The sequence below is a fragment of the Setaria viridis genome, chromosome 1, assembly GCF_005286985.2.
Source record: "Setaria viridis chromosome 1, Setaria_viridis_v4.0, whole genome shotgun sequence".
Taxonomy (NCBI): Eukaryota; Viridiplantae; Streptophyta; class Magnoliopsida; order Poales; family Poaceae; genus Setaria; species Setaria viridis.
In genome coordinates this window covers 35,775,563-35,786,813 of record NC_048263.2, presented here as the reverse complement: position 1 = coordinate 35,786,813, position 11,251 = coordinate 35,775,563, and the positions used below count along the sequence as shown (strand labels likewise).

The following is an 11,251-nucleotide window of genomic DNA, read 5'->3' as shown; positions in this document are numbered from 1 at the left end:
AACTAAGCCAACTCGGTCGAAATATGATGACCAAACAAACTAATCAACTCAACTCAACAACCGACTATACGGTTTTGAGGGGAAGAAAATTAAACCCAGCAAAACCCTCTTCACGAATCACGACTACAACTTCCTCAGGACCAACTCACCGGAACGACCACAACTTCCAGTCTTCCCTGGGAGCATGCTGCATGGCTATCGTTCGCCATGTCTTGGTGGCTCCTACCTGCTTTAGTTCATCTGTTCCTGAACCAAAGGGCTATGCGCCCAGGCCTCCTGTTTCCAGCAAGTACGTGTTTATGGCTACCAGGTGAAGTGGTAGGTTTTTTTCCCCGTGTGTCTTAGTTACTCAGAGGTTGGAATGATGATTTTGATTCAATCGTATCATTTGATGTAATGGTTTTAGACTCTTTATCGATAAAGTTAAGTCGTAGTACTCGTAGGAGTTACATAGGAAGAATTTGCATCCCATTTTTTTTCCAAATTAACTTGATGCCACTCTGAAAATAATAGACTACCAACCATAAATGTTTCCCAATAACTAGTTAACGAGGATATCATAATATTTTTTTTATTTTTATTGAAAAACTTGCTTTTGCAGTCGTCCAATAATCTCATCACAATACAACTACCGTATCAGGAGAGTCACAACTCATTTATTTGGGAAGAGTTGTGGTGAATTATTGGTTTATCCTAATAATTACTGGGAAAGGGGAAGGTAGATACTGTTTGACCACTCTCCCAATATGGAAGTTAAATTGGGCATTTGCTAATTTTTTTTGGGGTGCTCTAAAAGATTTTCTGATAATTGTAGCCTATTCTTTATCGTCAAATAGTCTAACAACCCTACGTTGACTAGGAAAGCACATCGGTAATTTATGCATAGATGAATTATCATATCAGTGTTTCTGTCTGTGGGTCGTATCTGAAATTTCTTGGGTGGACGTCAAATGAATCTTGTTACTATTGGGTTTATGCGTGTACAGCTTGATGTGTCAATGCATACAGCATACAATTAAATGAACAGAGAGACAATCCTCAATCGATGACCGATTTCGTCAAGACTCCAGTTATCATTTAGAACCCCATAGAGTATATTTCACCGATAAAAGCTGACAAGAAACATGGTAATGTCGCTGATATATAGTCCGATACATGCTTGACAGTCACGACTCGACAGATGGTAACAAACACAAATTGAAATTTGAAAGCTAAAAATTTGGAGACTGCAGAGACGAAGATGATGCTGATAACACTGAGATGACCATAGGAGTTGATTCTGGATAGCTTCTACCGCGCAAGAAGATGTTAATTTCATGCATGCGTTCACAAGCGCCACCGGCCGACGACGACGACTCCGGCCAGACTCCGCCGCCGCCTTCACCGCCAGCCAAGAGATAAATTTAGAGGGTTATGATTGTGACGCAAGCTGAGTTGGACCATGTCCTCGTCCCCGGGCATCACGAGGTTCCTGCTACTGCTAGCGCCAGCGGAGGAGGCCCGCGGCTCCGCCGCAGGACGCGCCGTGGCACGGCGACGCTGCTGCAGGCTACCACCGCCAGCTCCGCCCACGACGGCGGGCAGAACGCCCAGGGAAGAAGGGCGCCTCCACACCAGCGACGGTGCGCGGCGCGCGAGCCTCAGCATGGACATGGCGACCATGAAGTGGTGCTGATTCGAGCAGACCAGCAGCCGCGCCGCCACCGGCGGCGTCGCACTGCTCGGGCCCGGGAGCGCGCCGCGGCCGTACAGGGGCTCCACCGCCGGCAACGCGACAAGGTCGGCGGTGGCCGGCACGGGGAGCTCCGCGCAGACGTACCCCGGGGGAGGGATGAGCCAGGGGACCTCGTACACGCCGAAGCAGAACCCGCAGTTGCAGTAGGCGCAGATCAAAGGGAAGCCGCCGCCGCCGCGCACCGGCGGGGGCAGCTGGGTGTCGTTCGGCGGCGCGGCGGCGGCGGCGTTGAGGTCAAAGGAGTCTTCCGGGCATACCATCGGGATCCGGCCGCAGGCGCGCAGGTAGCTGTTCATCGTCCCCACCACCAAGCCGCGGACGCGCCCTCGGACCGCCAGCCGTTGCCTCTCCTCGGCGCCGGCCGGGTACCCGTCTTCGAGGACCGCGATGACCGGCGCGCCGTAGACCAGGGCGCGGAGTACCTGAAAGACGGAGTACGCGTTCCTCCTCGGCTGCACCGCCGCAGACGACGACGATGAGCCGGCGAGTCCCGGGATCGGCGCGACCGGCAAGTCGCCGGCCGCCGGGATCAGCGCGATCGTCAGGTCGGCGGCCGCCGGGTTGCTCCCCATCTCTTGCACCTCTTGACTCTTGTCACCGTGGAGGCTGCGGCTCGGGTGCCAACTGCGAATGCGGCCGGGGGCTTGTCGTGGTGTGGTGGCAGCTGTGCACGCAAGATATAGCGCGTGGAGCTCGCTTTCGAAGGGCAAAACGGCGGGCTCTCTCTGCACTAGTCCAAAACCAGATATCTGCGTGCAAAGCAGCAAATCTTTGCAAGTTCACTAGGCATTTATTCGAACCCAGCAGAGTGTCCAACGGGCCATATCAAATAAAAAAGAAATCGTCTACTACTCTAGGAGTATAATGTGTATAAATGAGCCATATCTTCTCCTTGCAAGTTCACTAGGAGTAAATGAGCTGGAGAAAATACAGATACGCTTTCTTTTAAAAAAATACAATAAAATAAAATATAGATACGCTTCGTCTCAGTGAAATGAATTTGTAGAGGCCGCCGGTTCGCGACAGCGCTGGACGCCCAAACGAAAATTTCGATAAAAATATCGTTTCCCTCCAGATAAACGGCAAATTGTGCATAGAAATCAAACGCAGCAAGTCGTCAATATTTACCCAGCCTCTCTTTTCACTCAGGTGTTCCATAGATGTCGTTTTACGTGTAGAAATGGTGTCACCTGGAAGCAAAATTACGCACAAGATTTCTATTTTCGAACAAGAACTCAACGACAGAAGTTCATTCTACCTTCGGCCAGTCAGGTGTCAACTCCTTGTTTCAAAAAGGAAAAAACAAGTTTGGGATTTGCAATATCGATGCTTGCTACCATCCATGAGATTGTTTAGACACAATGCATAGTCCAACGATCTTTGGATTCAATAACCAATTTAACCAAGTGAATCCAAATATTCCAATACAATGTTCAGGTCATTAACCATGCCATAGTATCCGTAAAAAACTTGTGAATTCACAAACGAATTGAACCTAAAAAAACTCTAGACATCACATGCCAAGACAGCAATAGGACTAATAAACCATTCAATCAGAACGATGAGCTATAGCAAAGCTCCATACAACATACTGTTGCAGTTCTAGTTTACAACAAATGCAGACAGTAAGGCATTGCCAGCTTCAAAACAGATACTGGTGTACTGGTCACACTGTCACGGTGACCCGAGAACAAAATGCTCTCTCATATACATCAGAACCATGCTGGGACACATGCCATCATACAAAATTGACAGAACATATTTATCCAAAAAGGCACTTGGAATCTCAAAATCTACTTGGCTAGCATCTTCTACAAGGTTAACCATTATCACCTATATTTTATAGTTCACTAAATAAGAAATCCAACAGAGTCCAAGCCCGTAAAACAAATAAAGTGGCCAACAATCACAATATATACAGTTCCCTCATCTGGCAAATCTTAATATTTCATTCTCTGGAGAATGTAGCTATTTTGACATGTAACATGCTGAAACAGTGCAAGAACTCATATTCAACGACATCCTATGCGATGAACCAATGACTAAAAACAGTGCAAATCTTAAGTTTTTTTCTGCTTTCAACATGGAAAAAACTATCTTATGTTTATAATGGTCTATTATCCAACACAACTAAAATCCAGAACACAACAGATATTTTTGGCAAGCAATAATCAGTCATAAGACCATTGACCATCTTCCACGGGATTGTATCTAATAAAAAAGAAGATACGACAGTGAACATATGCAGGCATTAACAGTTACGCTATGAAACGGCCATCCATTTCCTATGGGTTCCTACTAGTTGGCACATGGATGTGCCTGGAACAGTCACTGCATGTTAAAACAGAGGAACCAAAGGTCACAAGCTGTCTATAAGTCAAAAGAATTTATCAGTTATAACAATACGCAAACAGTCAATGATTAGGTATACAATAGCAGCACTAAATGAGTTTGAAAACAACAGCATGATTTTGTACTTCATCATGACATGCTTAAACAAATGCCAAAATCACACCTATTGTCAAGTTTTTTGTAGTTCTGTGTTCTGCCATCACATGTAAATCATTGTTGTGCAAGAATTTATGTGAAATTTCACAATTCAACCATATTGTTCTGAATAAAAAAATTGCATCATATAATTTTCTTAGAAACAGATGCTTCAAGTGCAGCAGTTAGGATCTAGAGATCAACATAGGTTAACTGTTGAGCCAAGGGCAACACAGACGAGCCAAGTGGGAAGTAGAAACCATCGGACATGCAAAAGTAAAATGTCAACAGTAGAAATTTAAACAGCAGATGATAGAGGATTAATCTTAGAGAGACATCACATGCATAGTGAATGAAGTCTGAAGTTATGGCTTAACAATGCTAATAACAAAGTCTTCTCCATTTTTTGACGCTACACCCAACACAACTAGTGTTACTGTATTAAAAAAAACTCACAAGACCAATTATTAGTTATAATGCCACTTCAATTCCAAAATTTAACATCCAGCAACTAGTATTGATTGGGCGCATCTACAATCCACTGCTCTGTATTTACATTTATAACTTAAACTGCTGTAAAAGCAGAAACCATCACAACTTTATCAAAATGTAATAGTACAAAAAAAATATCAATAATATGCTATCAATGAATGATGTGTTATGCACAAAGCTATAATGCAAGACCAACAAATGTGATCATGCAATGCCTAATATACCTGTACTCGATGCAGTCAATGATGTGTTATGCACAAAGCTATAATGCAAGACCAATAAATGTGATCACACAATGCCTAATATACGTGTACTCAGATGTCGTACCCAATAAGCAAATATAGCCCAGGAAGTTCGCAGGAACAAACTATAAAGCTAACCATACTTATATAACGTTAGTTCCGTTACAAACGGCAATATACAGCACGTGCTGCATCCTAATCACATCACTAGCTTTGCCCTGGCACATATAATGATACATCATGGCTTCTGTCATTAGTTATCCTTATCCATACATTGTGCTTCAATTATTTTATTCCATATGTTCTAATAACAAACTGTGCCCCGTGCACAAACTACAGTGCGGCCATGCTAAATTATCTGGCATTGCTTGTGCTTCAATTTGATTTCTATGACATTGAACTATTAGCAACTTGCATAGCCTCTGCAGGTGAACTAGCAAGGAAAAAAATTAACCCTGTTTCCAAGCATCAATAACATGTATAGACATAAAGGATCACATCAATAACATGAACAAAAAAATCAATAACATGGACAAAACACTAATATAGACAGCAACCACACAGCAAGATGAACTTAGTACTAAACACGGGTACTATTATAAGAATTCAAACTTTGCAATTTGCATCATCCATGACACACAACAAAAAGGAAATAAGCATAGAAAATATAAACAGAACTAAGAGTAACAGAGTAAAAGTATTATTCAGAACTAAAGCTAGTTGGGACTTCATCGCCTGAAGTGCCTATCACACAGCACGGATGACAATACAAACAAAGGAGTGGCACATAGCATATAAATCTCTAGCATTCCCCTTACCAATTGGACACAGCAGATCGGAGAAGTAAATAGGCCGTAATAACATGCAATCACCGTATACTAGCATAACAATGATAAGAACTGCACTTGGTAGCAAACTTCTGTACTGAGTTGAATCTCAAATTTTAGTGCTTAATCAAGTAACAACATTGAGAACTATTACTTGGTTTAACAGAACAACTACTTCACTTGGCGTAGATATTATAAATTCAGAACAACCTGAGCAACAGAGTTGCTCAATCCTAGAGAGACATTGACCATGTACAAGTGCATGAACATGGAGCCTACGACTTAATCATGTTAATACCATAGCCTTACCTGTGTTTTGACACCACATCCAACACTGAATTGCAGGAAGAACTCAGGAGAGTAGGAGACCAATTATTAGTTTACTAAAAATAACACCGCTTCAATTTAAAATTTGACATCTAGCATTTAGTGTCCATTTCTTGGGTGCATCTACAATCTGCTCCTTTTCATTAATGCCTATAACTTCTGTAAAATGTAGAAAGGCTGCAACTTTATAAAAATGTAGTGCCCCAGAAATTATAGTTCCAGACATGCTATTAATGACCTATGCGTATGCATGAAGCTATAAGCTTATAATGCAAGAATGCAAGAACCGGATATTAAATATGATCATGCAATGGCCCAACAGTCTTAGGCTGCTATATCCGACACAATCAAAAGCACCACTGCAGCACAGGAAATTCACAGTAACAAACTATAAAGCTTACTATAACAAGCTATTTTCCATTTCAAACTTCAACATCGCGTGTGCTGCATCCTAATAGCACAACAGTTTTTCCCTGGCACATATAGTGATATAAGTAACAAGAACATTATGGCTTCTACACTAGTTATCCACAAATTGTACTTCAGTCATTTTAACCAAAATGTTACTAACAAACTATGCCCTGTGCATGAAACTGCAGTGCTAAAGTTATCTGTCATTACTCGTGCTATAATTTCACATTTATAACATTGCACCATTAGTGATTTACATGGAATTTGACCACTCCATCACCTTTTGCACATTAGGGCTACATCCTTCTAGACTCTGGCAGGTGAATTTGCAAGGAAAAATGTAAGCCTAAATCTAAGCATCAATAACATGTATAAAAACAAAGGATCACATCAATAAGAAGTCAGAAACACTAATATAACCAACAATCAAACAGGTGAGTTGAGTTTGGTACTAAATGTGAATGCTGATATCAGAATTTAATTGTTGCAATTTGCATCGTCCATGACACATCACAAAAGGAACAAAGCATAGAAACAGAGGCAACAAGCTTATTACCGAGGAAACATAAGCTACCACTAACTTCTTCACATGGAAAATGAATGCCTAATTGCATATGTCACAGGATGGATGATAGAACAATTAAATGACTGATGCACAACAAATAAACCTCTAGCATTTCCCCACCAAATGGACAAATCTGATCGGAAAATTGAAAAAACTTAGTAATAGCACGCAATCACCCCCCATACTAGCATAGCAAATGATATGATATGACTCAAGCACCTGATGCTGCAAAAGACAAATCACCACTATTTTAATAAAAAAAGCTGGCAATATCACAAGTAAACAGTCAGCAGTCACACAAACAACATGCCATCACATCAAACCATCAACGACAGTACTAAATGGTAGCAAAAGGCCAAAAACTAAAGCAGGTACATAGCTAAAGCGAGACGATTACTGATGGCGCTGGTACTGAAATTATGCGGTTCAAACTCTGCATCAATCCATGATTCCATGACAACGACAAGCTCCGAAATCACAGAACAGATTCACAGAACCAACAGCATACTATTCAGAAGAGGAACAGGACAGGGCGGCATCCCCTTCACTCGGCCTTGGCGGCGGCGGCGGCGGCCTCCTCCACCTTCTCCTCCAACTCGGCCGCCTTCTCCTCGACCTTCTCCTCCACCGCGGCCGGGGCCGGCGGCGCGGACGGCTCCGCCGGTGCGGGCGCCTTCTCCTCCTCCTTCGCCTCGGCCGCGGCGGCGGGGGCCTCCTCCTGGTCGGGGTCGCCGGCGGGGTCGGTGTTGCGGGAGACGGCGCCGCGGAGGCGGTCGAGGAAGGGCTTGAAGGCGGTCTCCACGGTGACCCACGCGAGCGCGATCCCACCCGCGACGATCACCGCCGTCTTCAGGGCGCCGCCCTCGCGCGCTCCTCCTCCCTTCGCCATGGGTGCTCGCGGGCCGCGGGTGACGGATGCCTGGATGGGGTGGGCGGGCGGTGGCGTGACGCACGCGCTCCGTGCTGCGCTGTGTGATGGGTGTTTGCGGCCGCGCGCTTGGGGGGTTTGGGGGTTTTGTGCGCGAGTGGGGGCGGCGACGGAGGAGGGGTGGGGGAGGGGAAAGCGTTTTGGCTTGCACTGTACTGCACGAAAGGGAAAGCCGGAGGAAGAGGACAAGCCGAGGGGGCGGCGTGTGGCTCGTGAGCCGTGACCTGGATTGGGGTGGACCGCGGGCCGCTGCCTGATTGCTGGCCGCGCCCATGGGCTTGTGGGTGAGCGGTGACGTCTGCGTGAAGGACAGAGACCGCTTTAGGGAAAAAGTTGTTGGGCTGGATCTACCAAAGGCCGTGAAGATTTAAGGGATTGGGCCGGCGTTCACTGATTAGCCTGGCCCGATAAGAAAACGTCGGTGGCAGGCCGAGGGAGAGAAAAAAGAAAGAGGCAAGGTCGTCGTGTTACGCGTTTCCCATTGTGGATCGCCGCCCGCCGCCGCCCGCCGAATTTTCATGTCCTGGCTGGGCGCCACTGATTCATTGGACCGCGACCGAACGAACCATCCATGGCTCGTGGAGTCGTGCGTGGTGCACGGCACATCTGCAGGGTCCATCCAGACTCGTTGTCGTAGAAAAGGCACAGAATTGACTGCCTACCTGTTGACATGCGACGCTTCACCTCCTCTTCTCCTTCCTCCCTACTCCCGGTAGACAAGGCACAGCAAAGAGAAGAGTATGCGTCGTTCTAGTAGAAACGAAATTGGGGTGAAATCGGCGTTCGAATCCACGTCTCGAATACCATTGTCAACCCTTCCTACGACGAGAATTTTGCGTTCTAGCGATACGCCCAAATCGTGGACGAATTCACTCGTAAAACTGAAAAGTCTCCTTAGCTGGAGTATTTGCATTGACGACCATTTTTCGAAGCTTCTTTTTCCAGCTGTTTTCGAGCTGCACTGACCATTAGCTTCAGCAAACGCGTGCACCGACACCGATAGATGGCATCATGGCAAGAATGTAATGTTACAAGGTTGGTAGGTAGCCACAAGCCAGCCACTGACAAGACGTATCAGATCTGAGCAGGAACTCTGGAAGGCATCTTTCTTCTTCTCAAGAACAGAGAAGCACGGCTTGCATTAGTTTTATTTACCGCGGGGGGAGGGAGGGGGGCAAAAAATCAATAGGAGTACAAGATCAACCAAACATTTTACATTTTTACATCGACCAACCAACCCAAAAAAGAATATAAAGAACGAGAGTACAAATTCACCTCTACAGGACAGGGGGGCACTAGATCTACACAGAACAGAACGGTAATGCTACGTTTCATTTCAATCCTCAATTCACCGGGCTAAATTTCCACTTATAATCGTATTACGATATCTTCACCTGGAACCTGAATCTTCTTCTTTTTCGGGCATCTCTTCATCCCCATTTGGATCTCACGGAGATCGGTTGCGACGGCCATCGTCCGCAACCGGCGAGGGACGCTCTCCTAGTGCGCCATGGCGTGGCCGTTGTGGTGGAAACTCTGCCTCTGCACGTAGGCCAACGCGGCCGCCGGCTTGCACTGGGCGTTGTGCTGCTGCACCGCCGACGACGGCAGCGACGACTGCTTCTGCGTGGTGGGGAGGGAGTGCGTGGACATGACGAGCCGCCGGACGCCGGCGCGCACCCTGTAGAGGATGTGGCCCCAGCTGCCCCGGCTCTGGCGGCCGAGCGCGGCGACCTCCTCCTCGTTCATCTCGAGGTCCCCCGCGAAGCCGGGCTTCTTGGTCAGGAGCCAGCCGACGCCCCACTGCCACCACTGCCGCAGGGAGCCGCCGCCCGCGGCGAACGCGGCGCCGAGCGACGGCGCCGACTTGGAGCGCCGGAACGCCCACTCCGCCGACGCGGAGGAGATGGGCTGGATCTTGCCGGAGAAGGAGGACAGCCGCTTCCTCAGGCCCATGAGGTGGCTCTCCTTGCCTCCCCCGCCTCCGCCGCCGAGGCGGCCCTGGAAGGTGGGCAGCTCGTCCTTGAGCGGCCTGGTCGGCAGGAACCTCGTCTTCTGGATGTTCTCCAGGATGGTGGCCATGGCCGGCGCCTCAACCAAGCAAAGCAAGAAGCAAGAGAAAGAAAAAAGAGAGGAAACTCGAGCCTTCAAGTGACAATGGCCAACTCCTCTCCTCTCCTCTTCTCCAGATCTCCTCCCCTCCCTTCTCCTTTTGGTGTGGACAGGGGATGGAGGAGGAAGGCGAGGTATGTGTATGTGATGGCGCGGTGTTTGTCTCGCAGCCACAGCAGCCGCCTCCCCCGCCTGGACAGGCTGGCTTTATTCATGCATGAGGGGGACACGAACGAGGTGTGCGGTTGAAAGTTCGGGGTGGTAGCTTTGTAAAACATGTTAGCGCGAGGCGACGCGAACTGCTACTAGAACCTTTTTTTTTTTTTTGGGGGGGGGGGGGGGGGGGGGGGGGGGGCTTTTCCTCCTTTTTTTTTTTTTTTGGCCTCCAAGCCAGGCAGCTCAAATATACTGGAGTCGTGTTGGCAAAAATGATGGGTGGCAGCTGCCGGTGCGTGCGGTGTGTGCCTCTGCAAGGCCACCTGGCGCCTGGGCTTTGACGTCCACCAACACCCAAGTGGCGTGCTGTCCGGCCGTCTCTGACCCAGCTCAGCATCTCTCATGCCACCAACTCATGTGAACTCTGCAACAGCAGCCGTCTGATTATTCTGGTAAAGAAACCTTGCTCATTTGGGTTAATAGTTTGAACTTTGACATTGATACTGTCCTTCGATGTAATTAAATTGCATTGTTTTTAATCCTTTCTTTTAAGCGCGCCGCCATAGTTAGTTCTGAGACAATGTATCTTTCTTTCCTTGAAAATGCAGTGCCATCCAGTTCTGCAATTGCTACTCTTTCTACCGAAGCCTTGCCAGTTCAGGAAAAAAAAGGAACAGCTGAAGCTTCTAACGATTACCTCATGGATGGAATGAAGGAATGTGGCTGATTAACGTTTACTTAAAAATGGGTAGCTCGGCTGCGGCCGCACCAAAAGGATTCACATCACATGCGAACATGGGGGAGGAAGAGGAGTCAATCATCCAAATGGCAGCCCGGTGGCCCATAAACCTTGTCTGTCCGGCTGTACCCGCCTCCAACCGGAACATTTTGTCATGTTCCGGCTGCTCATCATAGGCTAGGCTTTAAGGTAGAGCTTTCCAGCAATGATTTTTCCCACGGCAGATGCAC

At 47.2% G+C, this 11,251-nt stretch overlaps 2 protein-coding genes across 2 annotated transcripts; both read right to left on the bottom strand.

Moving 5' to 3' along the window:
- Positions 1–7,309: 7,309 nt before the first annotated feature.
- LOC117835710 (uncharacterized) lies at positions 7,310–8,147 on the bottom strand. Its single transcript, XM_034715049.2, has one exon. The coding sequence runs from the start codon at positions 7,973–7,975 to the stop codon at positions 7,631–7,633; it is 345 nt and encodes a 114-aa protein (XP_034570940.1). The 5' UTR covers positions 7,976–8,147; the 3' UTR covers positions 7,310–7,630.
- A 972-nt stretch (positions 8,148–9,119) lies between these two features.
- LOC117847004 (uncharacterized) lies at positions 9,120–10,372 on the bottom strand. Its single transcript, XM_034728171.2, has one exon. The coding sequence runs from the start codon at positions 10,094–10,096 to the stop codon at positions 9,515–9,517; it is 582 nt and encodes a 193-aa protein (XP_034584062.1). The 5' UTR covers positions 10,097–10,372; the 3' UTR covers positions 9,120–9,514.
- Between the last annotated feature and the right edge of the window lie 879 nt (positions 10,373–11,251).